At 46.1% G+C, this 18200-nt stretch overlaps 1 protein-coding gene across 3 annotated transcripts; it reads left to right on the top strand.

The window, feature by feature from the left end:
* Positions 1-214: 214 nt before the first annotated feature.
* LOC117048525 (glutathione S-transferase Mu 1-like) lies at positions 215-18080 on the top strand. Of its 3 annotated transcripts, none has more exons than XM_033152468.1 (8): positions 215-324; positions 2085-2160; positions 4683-4747; positions 5372-5453; positions 5587-5687; positions 5971-6066; positions 6158-6268; positions 7679-7908. In XM_033152468.1, the coding sequence occupies exons 1-8, from the start codon at positions 289-291 to the stop codon at positions 7769-7771; spliced, it is 660 nt and encodes a 219-aa protein (XP_033008359.1). In that variant the 5' UTR covers positions 215-288; the 3' UTR covers positions 7772-7908. The 3 variants fall into 3 exon arrangements, with proteins under 3 accessions (XP_033008359.1, XP_033008358.1, XP_033008357.1); XM_033152467.1 differs by lacking the exons at positions 2085-2160; positions 4683-4747; positions 5372-5453; ... (2 more) ...; positions 6158-6268; positions 7679-7908 and adding exons at positions 10578-10653; positions 13135-13199; positions 13448-13529; ... (2 more) ...; positions 15485-15595; positions 17803-18080 and having other exon boundaries at positions 254-324; XM_033152466.1 differs by lacking the exons at positions 215-324; positions 2085-2160; positions 4683-4747; ... (3 more) ...; positions 6158-6268; positions 7679-7908 and adding exons at positions 9250-9409; positions 10578-10653; positions 13135-13199; ... (3 more) ...; positions 15485-15595; positions 17803-18080.
* The last annotated feature ends 120 nt before the right edge of the window (positions 18081-18200 follow it).

The raw sequence follows: 18200 nt of genomic DNA, 5'->3' as shown, positions 1-18200 counted from the left end.
AGTTATGTGAGTTTGCCTGAACGACTGAACAACAACAAAATGTGCAATAATAAAGCCACTTTTAGGATTATGTGCATTTGCAGATTTTATAAACTGTAATAAAAGCCACCCCCCAAAACATTGCTTCCATGTCTGCCACCTAATTAAAAATAACACTAATATAGGGCTCCGGCCCTTTAAAAACCTGAACTCGACGCCACTGCTGCTTCCTCCCTCCTCCGAGGTGGCTGCTGGCAGTCAGGCTGTGAGAAAGGGAGCTCGACGGGAGAGGAGAGGACAGCGGACAACATGACGATGATTTTGGGCTACTGGGACATCCGAGGGGTGAGTTCCTGGCGCAGAAAGGGAGGGAGAGCCGACGCGGCGCCCCCCGTCCGCCTGATGAGTCTGGGGTTCCTGAATCCTGGGGTTCCTGAATCGCTTTGCAGAGCCTTCCCAGGCGCTCGCTGTTCCCAAGGGGGGAGTCGCGCCTGCGGGTTGTTGTTGTTGTTCAGTCGTTTAGTCGTGTCCGACTCTTCGTGACCCCATGGACCAGAGCACGCCAGGCACGCCTATCCTTCACTGCCTCTCGCAGTTTGGCAAAACTCATGCCAGTCGCTTCGAGAACACTGTCCAACCATCTCATCCTCTGTCGTCCCCTTCTCCTTGTGCCCTCTATCTTTCCCAACATCAGGGTCTTTTCTAGGGAGTCTTCTCTTCTCATGGGGTGGCCAAAGTACTGGAGCTTCAACTTCAGGATCTGTCCTTCTAGTGAGCACTCGGGGCTGATTTCTTTAAGGATGGATAAGTTTGATCTTTTTGCAAATCGGCGCCGTCCAGGGCCAGCGAGCCCAGAGCCAGCCGTTGTTTAAGCCCTGGTTGGAGAAACCTGGTGCCATTGTGTGCCCTCGAGGACTAGTGGTTTCTAAGGCGAGGAGGAAGATGTCCCTCGGGGACCCTGAGGAAGCGCGCTGCCGTCGAGTCGCTTTGCTGGGACGGAGCACGCAGAGCCTTTTGTCAGGCTGCTCCAGGTGTCTGCTTCTAACTATATGGGAGTTGACGGAGGGGCTCTACCCATTTGTAGAGCAGAGAGCTCCCTTCCTTTGTTCTCCTTACACCTCACCCAGTGCTGGATTTACATATAAGCTAAACTAGCTATAGCTTAGGACCCCACTCTCTTGGGGGCCCCACAAAAATTTAAAGGGGAAAAACTGGGTGTACATTTCCAAAATACAAGATAAAAAACAAATAAAATAAAGCCTACATACAGCAACAGTGTTTTATGTTGTGTAGGCTCCTATGATGTAAGTAATGGGCTCCGCCTGCTAGCCTGCTCCCTAAAATATCACTGGTTTGTTCATTTCTATATATAGGATGCCTACATTCTGCATGCTACTAACATGAATTTGACCGAACTGCGGGAGGCAGTGGAAGACAGGAGTGCCTGGCGTGCTCTGGTCCATGGGGTCACGAAGAGTCGGACACGACTAAATGACTAAACAACAACAACACATTCTGCATGGACTGGTTGCATGACAACATGTGCCAATGGCTTTAGATACCTATTAGGTCCATAACTTACCATATAGCATATATTCAACACAAAAACTGCGACAATTTGTTGTTCACAAAGGACAGCTGGACATATAAAGTGCCCCATTACCTTCAGTAGCTTAGGGCCTCATCAAACCTAAATCCGGCCCTGACCTCACCAGGAGACAAATAACCAGCACAAGGCCACAGTTTTTAAACTTTGGGTGACAAGCTGCAGTTAATCAAAATGAGAAAGAAAAGCTTTTGATCTTGTTCCTATGCTTGAAAAAGTACACCCAGCACCCCAACCTTGACGGTAGGCTCATTTCTGTCACCAAAAACCGTGGTTTCCTATCATGTCTGATCACAGCCACTGATATGAAACAGGGGGTTCAGTAATGCCAGGGTGCTATTGGACAGGAACCTTCAGCTGCAAGCGTCTGCTATCTTCACCTGTGAAATTTCAGAAGGATGCCAATATCCTTTGCCTTGGGTCATTGCTAGTCTGGAGCAGATGTCGTTTGCTGGCTTTTCTACCAGTGGTGATTATTCTTCCACTATTGTTCCTGCAGCTTGCTGGTGCGATCCGACTCCTTCTAGAATACACAGGTACCCCATATGAGGACAAGCAGTACGTGTTTGGAGATGGTAAGGAGCTGACTCCAGAGGAGTTTCTAGCTGCATTATCGAAGTCTAGGGACTTCCCAGAGCCATTTGGCTGGTCACTGCTGGAAGCAAAATGGCAGTTGGTTTCCTGACTTGGTAAGGCAGTTTTGCAGTCCCATTGATTAAATGTTAGATGTATCTAAGCTTCGTAGCTGTTAATTGACATAGAGGTTCACTGTTGCTTCTAAGGTATAAGTATTTTAAACATGGGCATTGCTGTCTTAAAGGCATGGGTGAGCTGTTACTTACAATGTTCCTTTTCCCGTTGATTGCTTGATGTCAGAGACATGGCCGGCAGAGAGGAATCTGCAGAGGGGGAGGAAGAGGCAGAGGAAAAGAGAAACTTGATTCTTTCACACAACGAAAGTGAGATAAGCCCTTCTCGCTCTGGAAGGCTGCCTGTAAGTTTTCGCAGCAGCACAGAGATGAAGGAGCAGGATGAAGGTGGTAGGAGGGAATTGGATTCAACTCCAGAGGAGGAGGAATTGGCCGCACCTGAATCTCCAAGAAGTAGGAGGCGGAGCAAGTGATTAGAACAAAGGAAGACCAGCAGGAAGCAGGGGTGGGCCTGGCGTATATCTGACCTTGGGAAGGGCTGGATGCCAGTCAACAGTGAGGAATGAGTTGTGGGAAGCTCGGATTGCTGGAAGCCTGTTATTGCTGATAAACCTCAACTAGTAAAACTGCCAGTGTTTCATGTCTTGTGTGAGAGAAGTGCTAACCTGACACTTAAATACAGTGGACCCTCCGGGTATGAATTAAATTCATTCCGGGGGTCCATCCGCAACCCGAAAAGTCTGTAGGCAGAGGCGCCACTTCTGCACATGTGGCGAAACCCAGAGGTATACACTTCCGGGTTTGCTGCGTTCGTAACCCAAAAGTTACATATCCATAGTGGTACTTAACTGGAGGGTCCACTGTATGTGTTTTGGGGGTGGGGAGCTGAATCTGAGCAGTGGGTCAGGTTCAGACAGTCTCTCAAAGGCCACTTCCACAACCATCTGATGACCCCATGATGCCAGGTGATGAGTTTTCCTTTGCCCACACAGGGTTGTCAATCCCAACAGGGTTGGTGTCAGTGCCAATCAGCTGATTGGGGCTTACAGAAAGCCTTCCTTGCTAAGGAACCACATTTAGGAGCACACTTCAAAGTCCCAATTGTTTCTTTACAGCCACATACTTACCTGCCCAACACCTAGTTTCACATAGGATGCCAAGTGTAGGGCAAGTGTGATTGGAAGAAATGGCTCATGGTCCAATTTGGGACCTTTGCTGGGCCTAATCTGGCTTGTGGGGCAGATGTTAACCACCACAGAGGTATGTAGAAGAACGATGATAATTGGTTTTTTAAAAAGAAGTCGTCAAAACAAGTTACGGCTGAACATTCTGATGTGCTTCTCGTGTGAAATCTGGAGTTCTGAAGCTGGCCTCATAACTTCTTACATCAGATTGCTCAGCTATGATGTTTCTTCTAAAACACACTTTCCGCCTGAAGCAGTGACAAGAGGGGGAATGGTTCTTTAATGCCATTGTGGCTTTCCCCCCTCCAAAACAAAAGATTGTGGGGAAGGGCTGAAAGTGCCCTCATATCCTGTTCCACCTCCTGCCGCCTTGATACAGAGAACCTCTTTGAACCTTTGCTACATATCACTGACCTTGCTCCTAGTACAGAAATCATGTGCATATCTCTTGACCAACAATGAATCCCTTCAGCAGTTAGGATTATTGTCAGTTGCTTTGGTTTTTTGCTTAGTGCCTTTGAATTATCTAGCTGTGGGAATTGTGGAGAGCAGAGAAAACAAAATATCCAAGAACATTTGGAAATAGATGGAGCTTTTTTAAAAGAAGTAACTTGTGCTTTTTATGTGACTTTCAAGAAAGAGTAGTAGGATTAAATCCCAGCACAGCTGCTGCCTCTGATCCTCAGTGGTAGACCAAAGGTTAGACAGCAGCCGCAAGTTCTGGTGGCCGCTTAGTGTAAGCCTCCTGCTCAATCTGGTCAGACCTTCATCTGGCCAAAAAGGTGGTTACATTCTCATGTAGCAATGCACACTGAAGATCACTTAAGAGTGGCTTGGTGTTTCTGAGTAGGCCTTCTGGCTTTCATACACGTCAAATGTCTTGGTGGACCTCAATGATTTTTGGGTTTGTATGTGTGTTTTATGTAGGCCATGTAAAATGTTTAGTGATGGGGTTGAAATGGAACAGATAATCTCTTGCTGTGTCTACCTCTAGATGCAATTGCCTCTTTAAAATTATGGGTTGTCCTTTGGACAGTGGCCAATGTGTTTCTACAGCTAGAATAACCTTCCCCAACCTGGCACTCTGGCTGTTTTGGACTATGGCTCCCAGCATGAGACTGCTAGGATTCATGCCTCATAACCCCCTTAGGAATGGAGCCAAAAACGTAAGAGAAGATGGAAATGAAGGAGAAAATAAACCTGGCTGGTATAGAAGTGAGAGCAGACTTGCCATGGACTTACTATTCATACATGTATTTACAGCTCCTGATTTTGACGCAAGTCAGTGGACAAATGTGAAGGAGACGCTGGGCTTGGACTTCCCAAATGTATGTAGCAACTGTGGAAAAAACCAGCAACATGTTGTTGTGCATTGATGGGGATGGTGGGGTCATTCTCCTGCTGCTCCCTCTTTGAGATGAGTGAGAGCAACCAGGCCAGAGTCCTTGGCTCTTTCTCATCTAGCTCTGCTTCACTGTCTGCTACTTCAAGTACAGGTCACAGCTCAGTGGAAAATGAAGACGGTGTGTGGGCAGAATCTAAAGCAGGGGATTGGCTGGAGGTTGAGATCTGCAGGGCATTCCTGGCTTCTTGCTAGAGCAAAGGCTGCCAGGAAGCCAGAGGCCAGGGCCTTTCAAGTGTGCCTGGGAAGAGAAGCCAGGCCCTGTAAATTCTGCAACTAAACTCTCACGCACAATTCTCAAGTGCAGTGTTTCCCAATTGGTGGTGGGAAATTCTGTGCAATTCTGTGAGTAGCCCTAAATAATTATACTAGAGCTGTGATGCAAAACCTAACACCCAACAGTGTGTTTTCTCCTGAAGCCACTTCAGTTTAGACAGCCTTTCTGCTGGTACTGTTCACCCTATGTAAATGGGAAGTTGTCCAGCAAGGATGATGAAGTGTTCTGGGTCTTCTGCACTGGCAACATTAACCTTTCCTATCTTTTCCTTAGCTCCCTTATCTAATCGATGGTGAGACGAAGATCACACAAAGCAACGCCATCATTAGATACATTGCACGCAAGCACAAGATGTGTGAGTCTTTTTGGCACTAGTGTTTGTTTGGATGCCAGGTTAAAATTAACCGATTAAATGATTGATAATATTCTTGTTAAATAGTTGGTTAGTGGGTACGCTCTTACCTTCTGTGTATGTTGTGTTTCTACAGGTGGTGAGAGTGAAGAAGAAATTATCAGAATGGATATCCTTGAAAACCAGCTCATGGATGTCAGAATGGCCTTTGCAAGAGTTTGCTACAGTCCAGATTTTGTGAGTCTGGTGGTTTGAATCCTCCTTCCAAGTTGGCAATCCAGCAGATGACGAGAATTATTTGGGGATCTATATGGAGTGAGTGGGTCGAAAAATAGCACTTATGTAAGACTTAACAAATACTTTCTTTCTGCTCTTCGAGGGCTAGGAGAGGAACAAAAGATCTTTAGAGTTAGAGAGAGAAAGGAAATCTATAACTGGGGAGTCAGTAGTTCAAGGTTTCACAAGAGTTGAGCTGGAAATGAATCTGTGTATGTAATAATTCAAGAACTTCTGGTTGCAGGAAAAACTGAAGCCTGACTACCTGGAGCAGATACCCGGGGAACTGAAGCTGCTCTCCCAGTTTTTGGGGGACAGGAAGTGGTTTGCAGGAAAGAAGGTACATGGGCTATGCCTACTTCTATAGAAACAAAGATGTCTCTCTAGTTTTACGGATCCATTTAAAATGTCTTCCTCTTTTGATTTCCTAGATCACCTATGTAGATTTCCTTGCATATGATGTCTTGGAACGGCTCTGGATGTTTCAGCCAAAATACTTTGAACAGTTCCCAAATCTGAAGGATTTCCTTGCCCGCTTTGAGGTGAGATTTACTGTGTTGTATGCATTGATCTCCAGTAGGAATTGTTCTTTTATCCATAGCAGAAGAAATGCGACCCACCAACCAATGAATATTGGCAGTTTCCCTCAGTCTGTCCCTTTCTGCATACATCCTTATTCACAGTCAGTCCACAGGGTTGCACTGACTGTCAGCCTCCTCCTCCTCTGACCACACTCATTCTATGTGTTTAAAAGTGCTATGATAGCACTTTAAATGCTATCCTGTGAGCTGTTTTTTTTTGTAAGGGTGCTTCCTGCAAGTTGCTGTCTGGCTCGAAGAGCAACTGTCCACAGATTGGTTTAGCAATCATTTCCCCTTCCCAGGTAACTCTGGATTTTCTGAACCATATCTCTGTGAGCAGAAACTCTCAGCACACTTAATGGACTACTGCTCCCAGAATTCTTTGGGGGGTGCCATGACTCTTTAAAGGGGTATCATAGCACTTTGAATGTGCAGTGTGAATGTGGCCTTAGTCTCAGTGCTGCCTTTGTGGAATTCAGCAGGGAGAATAATGGTTACAAAACCAGAGTCGGTTGACTGGGGTCCCTCAGGATCCATTCCGATTCTATGACTTCTGTGGCTCTGCTTGCCATTGGCTGTGGCTCTACCTCATGTTGGTCTCCTTTCATCCTTTCTGAGCAGTTCCAGTTGTTACCAGCCTCCACAGATTTACACATGTGGACCCCCTACCTTATGGATATTAAATACCCCTTTTAAATTGGGGTGTGTGCAGAGACACTGTGTATATACCATCACACAGGAGTTGTGCATTCTAACACTAGGGGTGTGTGTGTGTGTGTGTGTGTGTTTGCAGGGTTTTCCTGCAGAAAGGTGCTTCCCCTGCCTCACCCCCTTCACACATCTACACACACATGCTGTGTAGATCACATACATGCTATGAGAGACTGGCAAAATTGCACAAGAACAAAAGTCTGCTTTTCCAGATAGTGAGAGAGTATTTGCTGGGCTGTGTGTGTGGCAGAATCCACAGAGAAACTCTGTCATGTTTTTCAAGCTATCTGCTGTTGCTGTATACCAGGCGTAGGGATCCTTTTCCAGCCAAGGCCCACATTCTGTTCTGGGCAAGCTTCTGGAGGCCACTGTCAGTGGTGGGCCGGGCCAGGGGCAAAAGCAGCTGAACAATTGCTGTAAATTTTATTTTCTTACCATAGGCTCATTTCTATATGCGCTCTGACACTCAACTCTATCCTCCATCGAAGGAAGTGAGAGGCATTCTCAGAGTTCAGGGACACATTATAGCCAGGCAAAAACACATAAGAAGAGTGCAAAGCATTTTGGGTCCTAGACAACTGTTTTCAGGTTTCCTCCAGAGTCGGGTTTAGAGTCTTGTTATGTGTGATGCTGTTGCTGTTTAATGATTCTCCCTTGCAGGCTTTGGAGAAGATTTCTGCCTACATGAAATCTGGCCGTTTCCTGAAGACTCCCATCTTCTTGAGAAATGCCAAGTGGGGCAATAAAAAATAAAAGAGGAGAATGTGGACCTTAAAGCTTCTGTAGATGAGTGTTGGCATCAGGGGTGGCCTCTGAATTATTCACTATCCCTTCATGCCTTTAAACACGTATGTTATGTTGTGACTCTTAATCAAGGTTGTCATTGTGATTAAAAAAGGATACTGAAATAATTGTCCTGGATTCTTATTCCAAGAGCTCACAGGGCACAAAACAACCTGACTGTGGGAGAGGGAGGAGGAAGAGGAGGAAGAGGAGGAGGAGTGGTCATCCCTTGCAACATTGCCCAGTGCAACTGATACCCCTGTGCATGACACATGGCATGACACACTGGCAGGACACATGGTGGTATAAAGCCACAGGTTTCAGTTGTATGATTGGGAAGTGCTAGCCTGCCTTTCCTCCCAATTAAGGCCTTTCTACATGATCCATAAAAGCGTGCCTAAGTAGGGGTTGTTTGTTTTCTTTTTCTTTCCGTAGTCTTTCAACAGTTAACTTTTCAATAAAGGTGTGTGGTAGAAGAGATGAAACACTGCAGTGTGTGTGTGTGTGTGTGAATTGTTGGAATAGACAGTAGCTTTTAATTAATAATAATAATAATAATTTATACCCTGCACATCTGACTGGGTTTCCCCAGCCACTCTGGGCGGCTCCCAACAGAATATTAAAAGCACGATAAAAGATCAAACATTAAAAACTTCCCTAAACAGGGCTGCTTTCAGATGTCTTCCAAAAGTCAGATTGTTGCTTATTTCTTTGACATCTGATGAAAGGGCGTTCCACAAGGTGGGCACCACTACTGAGAAGGCCCTCTGTCTAATACTGTATTGCAGAGGGGAAAGCCACTTGAGGGGTTAATTCCCTGAGGCATTTTTTTCAAACTTACTTGTAAGAATGTTCAAAGTCCCGGCTCCAGCCTGCAGCATCTGGCTGCTCTCCAGCTTCTCTCTCCCTAGAGAAGTCTGTATCAACTTGGACTGCAGTCTTATGGCCAATTAAGTAATAAGTAAGTGGGCATTAGGCTGCAGCCGAAGTTGTTACTGGGGATTGAACTCAGTGGGATTTACTTCTCAGCAGACATGGACAGGACTGAGTGGTTAAGAAATTTCCAAAAGCTTCACGAATGCTTCTCACTTGACCGTGTGTTTTTTTTAATGCCCTTTCCTCGCAACAGAAAGATCACATTGCAACTTTATTAAATAAAGTTTCACAAAACTTAACATGAAAAGTATAAGGTGGTGGTGTAGGACGTAAAAAAAACCACACGATGCTACAATAACATCGGGTTAGAAAGCAAAACACTTTCCCCAGTCCTTTTCTAGTGCTAATAAATTGTACTATTGGGACTGACCGCAAGTGCTATTCTCCGGGGCAGGTTTAATGTGCAATAAAGCCAGTTTTAGGATTATGTGTATTTGCAGTTTTCATAAACTCTGTAAAAAAAGCCGTTCCCCAAACGTTGATTCAACGCCCCGCCCACCTAATTAAAAATAAGAATAATCGGCGCTGGCCCTTTAAAGAGCTGAACTCGACGCGCCTCGGCGGCTGCTTCTTGAGTCCCTCCTCCAAGGTGGCTGCTGGCAGTGAGGCTGAGAGAAAGGGAGCTCGACCGGCAACATGACGATGATTTTGGGCTACTGGGACATCCGAGGGGTGAGTTCCTTGTGCAGAAAGCGAGGGAGAGGTGCCCCCCTCCGCCTGCTTTGCAGAGCCTTCCGAGGCTCCCGCTGCTCCCGCGGGTCGTCCCTGCATAAGTCGGCGCCGTCCAGGGGCGCCGGACTAGTCGCTGCTTACGCCCTCTCAACCGCGGAAGGCCTTTGGGTGCGCTCTTGGTCCCGTGGCTTCTAAGGCGAGGAGGGAGAAGTTCCCCAGAGGAGCTCGAGCGACCGTCCCTCCCCCCCGCGCCCTGGTCCGCGTAGGTCGCGCTTGGGAAGCTGCGCTGCCGTCGAGGCGCTGCCCTGGAGGTCCCCAGCTGATCTCCCGGGGCAGCGGCTGGGGAAAGGCGAACGGAGCTCGGCGGAGACGCGGGGCCTTTTGTCTGGCTGCTCCACGTGTCTGCTGCCCCCTGCAAAAGGCCGCCCGTCCTGCGAGACAGTTTGAGGTGTCCCCCCCCCCTCCCCGGGCCTTCGCGTCGCCTCGTTTTTCGCGCGAGTGGAGCTCGATGGGGCGCCCGCGGCGGAGGCTCGTTGGACTAGCGGTTCCCACCTGCTGAGCTGTGCTCCGTCCACGCCCACCTTGCCTGCGTGTTTTGATGTTAGGACTCTACAGCCCTGTGCACGTGGAAGTGGAAGGTGGGGGGCTAGCGATGGCGATTAGCCACCATGGCTGCGCTCTGCCTCCACAGCTGGAGGGAGGAATGCTGCTGAATAACAGTTGCAGAAAATCAGGGGTGGGCGGGGGATGGAGGGGGCTCTGGGGCTCAAATCCCGCTTGGGCACCTAGGGGTCCACTAGTACCAATTATATTCATTTTCCTTCTGACACAGCCTCCCGATTCTCACTTGGGGTCAAACTCTCAGTTCACCCCAAATGTCTCACCAGGAGAAGAATTCCTGGAAGCAGCGTACATCACCCTAGTAGTCTCTCCCTCTAGACTTGCTTTTTATGGTTAGGCCTAAGGTGTCCCCTTCAGCTGCATTCCCCATTCCCATTCCCAGGTATTGCAGGTTTGTTGAGTTTTCCAGGGGCCCAGAGGATGAAGAAAGCACCCCCTTCACACACAGCCCTTTCTTCACTCTCTGCCCTCTCCTCCTCCATCTTAGATGCTGACTGCTGCTGCTACATGCACCCATGCCTTTTTATTGTTCTTTCCTTTTTCCTAGCTTGCCCACAGCATCCGCTTGCTGCTAGCATACACAGACACCCCCTTTGAAGATAAGTTTTACAGCTGTGGAGAAGGTGCGTATTGCTAAACTTACTCAGAGTACAAGCTCCTCTTACTCAGAGTACTAAACATTTTTTTAAAAGTTGCTGCTTTATTCATAATTTCCTGGTGGGGCGTAGGCAGTTTGCCTTTGGGCATTTTGAACAAGAGTTGGTAGGGAAAGTGTTTCGCTTGTGCTTATGTCAGCCAGTTATTTGAAATGCCCAAAGCTGCATTTTTGCAACTACATTAAACTTAAGTACTACAATCTGAAAGCTTGTCAAGTTGCTAGAAGGCTGTGTGTGTGTGTGTGTGTGTGTGTGTTGACACTTGGCTTGCAACACTCATGCAACTGTTGAAGGGAAAGATAATACTTTCTTATTGTTATGTAATTGTTACATAATGTTTATATATGCCACATTACACACCACCATATATTTCTACCTGGCTACCAGATGATGTTTGGAGGAATATTCCTAGAACTGTGTGTGTGGTGACTCTGTTCAAGAGTAAAAAAGGGGCAGAAATAATCTAACTAAATCTTGGCTCTCCCACACCCAAGTGTGGATATCTAGGTTTGGTTTCTGTGGTCTGTACTTGCCTCAACAAGCAATAGGAGACTAAATGATTCAAATTCTACTTATTGCCGCAGCATTTGAATCACCTTGGTGCGTAGAATGGAGGCACATACCATGAATGCAAAGGTGTGTTAGAGGCTGCTCTTACCAAACCATCACAATGAGCTTTTCAGGGTGATTGTGAAAATAGATTTTGTCTTGAGTGCTATATTGCTAGCTCACTCTGGTGTCTTCAGCTTAATCCCTTGCATTTGTGTGTGTTTGCACATGAGAGAGTGATAGAGAGCATAGGGAGAGCATACCTGCAGGGATAGTACCTCTCAAGTGGCTTTTTCTCTGCAAGCTTCCCTTAAGATAAGGATGGATGAATATTCCAACAGCAGCTTTGCAAAGTATGGGAGTATGCAACCACCAAGGACACACTGTACTTAGAAATGATTTCGGTACCCAAAATCCTTGGGGTAATGCCATCTTTGTGTTTGTTTCAGGATTAAGATGAGCTCATGCACTAGAGTGCCGTCTACGCGCCACTCAATTGGTCCACATTTCCTGCTTGTCTTAGTGGATGGTGATGGGGGATATTTTGGTTATGCACAGCTGGTGGGAAGTGGACAATTGGAAAAAAAAGGCAACGGCCCTTTCCAGAGTCGCTTCTTGAATCTGCTTGATTTCCTACAAAGAAGCTGAGGATGTGGCCAGATGCCACTGCCTCCAAGTTTAGAGTTTGCACTCTGTTGTAACACAGTTAACAGTTAACAGCTGGTTCAAAATGTGCCAGCCGGGTAACTGAATTACTGGAGTTCTATTTAGAACTCGTATAACCCCCTCTGTAAGCCACCAGCAGCAGCGGCCAGATTGTTTCCAGGTCCACTTCAAAGTGCTCAAATTAGTGTTTAAAACCTGGAATGACTTAGGCCACATTCCTTGTGTTAATTGGGAATGTTCAAGGAGGAGGAGGAGGGAGAAGTTTTCCTAACTGTAAAATACTAGACATTTGAGTGCTGGGAAATGGAGATCTTATAGCAGAAGCACCATCTTGAGGCAGATGTCTGCATCTGAAAATGTGCAACAGCAAGAATTGGTTGTGCTTATAAATGCTGGTTGTCCAGAAAAGCCTTGAGCACAATGGAGACTTTGTCTTATAATCCACATAGCTCAGAACTTGTTTTCGTCTTAACTGCATCTTCATTTTCCAAAGTGATTTCTTGAAACCTGCAGAATGAAAATATAAAATCAAGCCAGAGAACTGCTCCATGTAACTTTCAGAGATTTGAGAGCCGGTGTGGTGTAGTGGTTAAGAGTGGTGGACTTGTAATCTGGTGAACCGGGTTCGATTCCCCACTCCTCCACATGCAGCTGCTGGGTGACCTTGGGCTAGTCACACTTCTCTGAAGTCTCTCAGCCTCACTCACCTCACAGAATGTTTGTTGTGGGGGAGGAAGGGAAAAGGAGGTTGTTAGCAGCTTTGAGACTCCTTAGGTTAGTTATAAAGCGGGATATCAAATCCAAACTCTTCAGAGATACTCCTCTGAATGGATCCTAGCAAGATGAACAAGTAAAGTGTGGGAAAGCAATTCAGAATGCTTGCCTGAACTTGTGCCCTTGACTTGAACAGGGCTTGCTATAACTCAGGAAGGCCCAGATCTATCAGCCTCTGTAGAAAAATATCCCTCAGGATGCTCTCACCAAGCTAACTAACTCAGAATTAAATCTTGCTGAATTGTCATTGGACTTTGTCCTAACCGCTTTCCTTGGGATTGCAACTTTAGCCTTAAATTTATGGTGTGTGTATGTGTGTGTGGGCGCACACATATGCTTGCTTGGCATTTCTTAAACATTGATTGCATTGCCTGTGTGAAGGAGAGTGACTGAGCAACTTTTATGTGCAGGAAGTGAAAATCCTCTCTCTCTCTCTCTCTCTCTCTCTCTCTCTTCCAGCCCCTGACTATGACAAGAGCCAATGGTTCAATGAGAAGGAGAAGCTGGGCCTGGACTTCCCTAATGTAGGTCACTGTCTTTTTCAATCATATGACAGGAGGCAAGAGGAATGTGCCTGGGTTGCCAGAAGTTCTGGAGATTTGGTGGAGGAATGTGCCTTCCTTCCTTGTGGTACTCCTCTGTAGGGCCTTGGGTTGGGAAGCAATGGTTGAGGAATGAGTGTGAGTAAAGTGAATGGGGGGCATTAATGGTGGAAGCACAAAGCTTAAAGCTGATTTGTCTTTATGCTGATCATTCCTTCCTTACTTTCCAGCTTCCTTACCTAATTGATGGCAAGAACAAGCTTACGCAGAGTAATGCCATTCTCCGGTACATTGCGCGCAAACATAAGCTCTGTGAGTAGAATTGAGTTCTTTGGGGGACCTGGGCTGGCTGATTGGGATCGGCTTCTTTCTGTCTGTCTGGGATTTCCCATTGTCGTGTGTTGTCTCCAGGTGGAGAAACAGAGGAGGAGATTGTCAGAGTGGATATGCTGGAGAATCAGGTGATGGATTTCCGCATGAGCCTCGTGATGGTCGTGTACAATCCTGATTTCGTGAGTTCACCTGCCTCTGTTGTTCACAGCTGCTGTTGCATTGTGGGGCTGGCGGGATTTTTATAGGACAGGGGTTGTCAACTCAGTGCCTACAGATGCCCTAGGCCTAGTGCTTGCAAAAGCTCTCACTGGTGCTGCCCCAGACTCTGAGCTTTCTAGAAAAAGAAAAAAAGTAAGTCTCTAGCCCTCCTACATGGGGCAAAATGTGCAGGTACTTTCTAAGCAATTTCTGTGAAATTAATTATTATTGATTAAATTTATATACCACTCTTCATCTGAAGATCTTAGGGAGATGCACAAGTTAAAAATGAAGGATAAAAGCACAAAACAGTTAAAACAAAAACAAAACAATTAACTCCCCTCCCACAAACACATTTAAAAGGCTGTAGAATATTAGCCAAAGGCCTGGTTGAAGAGGAACATTTTCACCTGGTGCCTAAAAATATGTAATGAAGATGCCAGGCAATCCTCAATGGGAAGAGCTTTCCACAGATGGGAAGCCACTGCAGAAAAGGGCCATTCTTGCTTCGTTACCCTCTGGACCTCTCAAGGGGGCACAAGAAGAAGGTCCTCAGATGATGATCAGGTTCTAGGTCAGTTTATATGGGGAGAGGGCAGTCCTTCAGATATTGCGGTCCTGAGAGTGAGTGTGGTGTGATGACCTTGTGTATTTTTCCTGGTGCTGGGAAGTGCTCCTTGTTGTTATTAGACAGCCTCAGTGTATCTCTCTTGTGTAAAATCCATATTGTGTGATCCCACAATTGGGACTGGCAGGAGATAGTTGATTTCCATTGAAAGCTTAAGCTTGTTGCGGGTGGCTGCCTCTAATTTTGTGTTATGCCATGCCCCCATTGCGGCCATTTTATGACTGGTGTCCCCAGCACTCTCTCAAAATTCAAAATGTGCCCACTTACAAAAAGGTGATTGGCCCCTGTTACAGGCTATTTGCAAAAGGAGAATGAGTCACACTGTATAGAGTGAGAAATGTTTCTTTCACCAAATGCATGAAAGTGACAGAAGTATGTGACTCTTCCAAGATCTTGAGCTGTTTTTTTGGACTACAACTCCCATGTTGCCTAGCTAGCAGGACCCCAGTGGTCCAGGATGATGGCAATTGTAGTCTCCAACAGCTGGAGACCCAAGTTTGGGAAACACTGGTCTAGATCATATTTCTAGAAACCTTGCTAGAGATGGGACGTGTGTGCATGTACGTGCATTTGTGTGGGATTCACACTTCACAAGCATTTTCTGCAGGAAACACCAAGGTACACAAAGCAACAGTGTTTGCTGTGTAAAATGTGGATTTGCTCACAGAACAGCGTGTTTAAATTTCTCCTGTTATGGCGATTGATAGAGTTTGGCTTGAGGAAAGTGAAAAAAATCTCCATAAGGTCATGCCTAATAACTTCTTGTTTTCCTGCCATATTACTCCTTGAAGGCAAGGTGCCATCTTGCCTTGCTGTCTGATAACTCTTGCATTGACAGCATCAAATTCATAGGTTGTTGGATGGAGGGGAGTTATGCTGAACTTTAGCTGAGAACATGGATACAATCTTCCCCCTTCCCCTTGCTTGTTTTGCAGGAGAAACTAAAACCTGGGTACTTGGAGCAACTGCCAGGAAAGCTGAAACTGTTCTCAAAGTTCCTGGGGGACAGAAAGTGGTTTGCTGGGGACAAGGTATGTGCAAGTCCACCTAGAGGCATCTGAAGGCAGGCCTGATCCCTTTGGTGTCTCACTTTTGAGTCTCTTTCCAGATCACCTTTGTTGACTTCCTCATGTATGATGTCCTCGACCAAAACCGCATGTTTGAACCCAAGTGCCTTGATCAGTTCAAGAACCTTCAGGATTTCGTCTCCCGTTTTGAGGTTAGTGTTGTCTTCCCAAAACGTGCTTGCTTGCAGGTCTTTGCCTGCATCTTGTGACTTGGCTCATTAGCTTCTGGCAAGAAGCCACAAACTGATTGACTACAAAGTTCCAAACTGGCTAGAGCAACTGTCCAAGTTGGCACAAACAGGAATTTGCAAGAAACATTTGTCTGTTTCCTTTTTTTTGCACATAAAGGCCCAGGGTTCTGAAACATGCTTTGCTTCAGAGGGATTTGGTGGCAATTTCCAATTCATCCATTATTTCATATATTCCTAGATGTGACTGGTAGCATGGCAGTGGGTGCTAGCAATTAATTGGCTCTGCTGAAAGGTCTTGACTGACATCTTTGTGGGCTATGAGAGAGAGGGAGGTTTTTGTTTGTGTTCTTGCCCATCCCATGTGATGTTGTAGATACAGCGGGAACTCCTTCCTTCATGAAGTGATGGGTTGCTTCAGAAGCCTCCTGGAGTGTCTTATTTTGTACCAGATGGCTTAGCCCAGAGATACAGATGCTTCCTGGTCAAATTGTTTGTGAGTGGAGTTCCTCAGCACTGGCACAGCAACACAGCTGGGTCATGTTGAGCTCAGTAGGTGAACACTTTGGCTGCTGCTGTTTTACACATGTAGTTTTCGAAATGCACAGGGGGTCGTTTCTCAGTGTTTTTGTACATAGTGGTTTGCGGTTGTACACACCTTTGCACCATAGCATTGTGTCAAGGGGTAGCTGCTATCAGTGTTGTCTGTACACACAGTTGGACCTGTCTTCAAACTACTGTGCAGTGTTTTTCTCTATTCTCCCCTCAACTAGAAGAGACAAATATATTCTGCTTCCTATTTTGCCAATCTCCTTCAGAGACACATTGAAGGAGAATGGCATGCACCTACAGTATCAGTAGCCAGCCCCAGCAGGAGATGACCTGAGAAAGTTCTCTCTGTGTACACATGTACACACGTAGAAATGTGCTTGAGAATAATAATAAATTACAATAATGATAAATTACAATAATGAGAATAATAATACTGCCCATCTGGCTGGGTTTCCCCAGCCACTCTGGGTGACTCACAGCACATATCAGAACATACTAAAACATTAAAAACTTTGCTAAACAAGGCTGTCTTCTGATGTCTTCGAAAAGTCATATAGTTTATTTCCTTGACATCTGAAGGGAGGGTGTTCCACTGGGAGAGCGCCACTACCGAAAAGGCCCTCTGCCTGGTTCCCAGTAACTTCGCGGCTCGCAGAGAGGTAACTGCCAGAAGGCCATCGGAGCTGGATCTCAGTGTCCGGGCTGAATGATGATACCTGAATGAGTGGGGCTCCTTCAGTTATACTGAAACAAGGCCATATAGGGCTTTAAAGGTCAGCACCAACACTTTGAATTGTACTCAGAAACATACTGGGAGCCAATGTAGGCCTTTCAGGACCGGTGTTATGTGGTCTTGGCGGCCACTCCCAGTCACCAGTCTAGCTGCCACATTCTGGATTTGTTGTAGTTTTCGGGTCACCTTGAAAGGTAGCCCCATATAGAGTGCGTTGCAGTAGTCCAAGCAGGAGATAACCAAAGCATGCACCACTATGGTGAGACAGTCCATGGGCAGGTAGGGTCTCAGCCAGCATACCAAATGGAGCTGGTAGACAGCTGTCCTGGACACAGAATTGACCTGCACCTCCATAGACAGCTGTGAGTCCAAAATGACAGTACCCCCCCAAAGATGCCTTAAACGCACATTACCACAAAAGGTATACACACTTAAAGGTGTGTATACCTTAAATATGTTGTTAAAGATCATGCTGCCATGAGTCACATAGCTTTTGCATATGGTGGCTAAATGAGTAGAACTAGGAACTAAGGTAAGCCAACCCAACCATGAAGAATTGTGGGGTGGGCAATGGTAGTCCTACCCAGACTAGACCCACTGACGTTGGTGGGCATGACTGACTTGGGCTTATTAAATTCAGCGTATCATCTCTTGAGTAGAACTAGCATGGGATGCAACCTGTGGCCTTCATTTGTCACCTACCATTAAAGAAAAGTTGAACAAAGGAACTTTTTTTTTTAAATGCAGACTTGCCATTTTGGCATGAGCAAAACCAGTGCCAGTTGGGAGCAGTGTCAGTTTTCCCAAGGCTTTAACTTTTGCCTTACTGAGGTGGATTCTTTCACCCACATCCTTTCCTAAAAACATTCTTTTTCTGCACCTCCAGGCCCTGGAGAAGATTGCTGCCTACATGAAATCCAGCCGCTTCATGAAGACTCCCATTAATAACAAGATGGCTAAATGGTGTAACAAGAAAGAGTAGATGAAGAATAAAAATTTCCTTGCTGCTGCTAGATAAGACTTCTTTTTGTCTTGTAGAGCTGATTGGATTGACTAAAGGCTGCCCCCCCAAATGTAGTACTCTTTCTATAGAATGGTTGGAAACTATTCTGTATTTTTAAAGCTGTAGTAGCCAATAAAGCATGATATTGTTGTTCTGTTGAATGTGCCATCATACCTTTGTTGGCCATTAATGTGTTGCTTTTATCTTGCTGTTCTGAGTGGTTGTATGAACATGTCTTGCCCATCTGTGGAAGAAGAGGGTTGACATTTCTGCTGGCCTCC

Source organism: Lacerta agilis, chromosome 6, assembly GCF_009819535.1.
Source record: "Lacerta agilis isolate rLacAgi1 chromosome 6, rLacAgi1.pri, whole genome shotgun sequence".
NCBI lineage: Eukaryota > Metazoa > Chordata > Lepidosauria > Squamata > Lacertidae > Lacerta > Lacerta agilis.
This window is presented reverse-complemented; position numbering and strand designations above follow the sequence as displayed.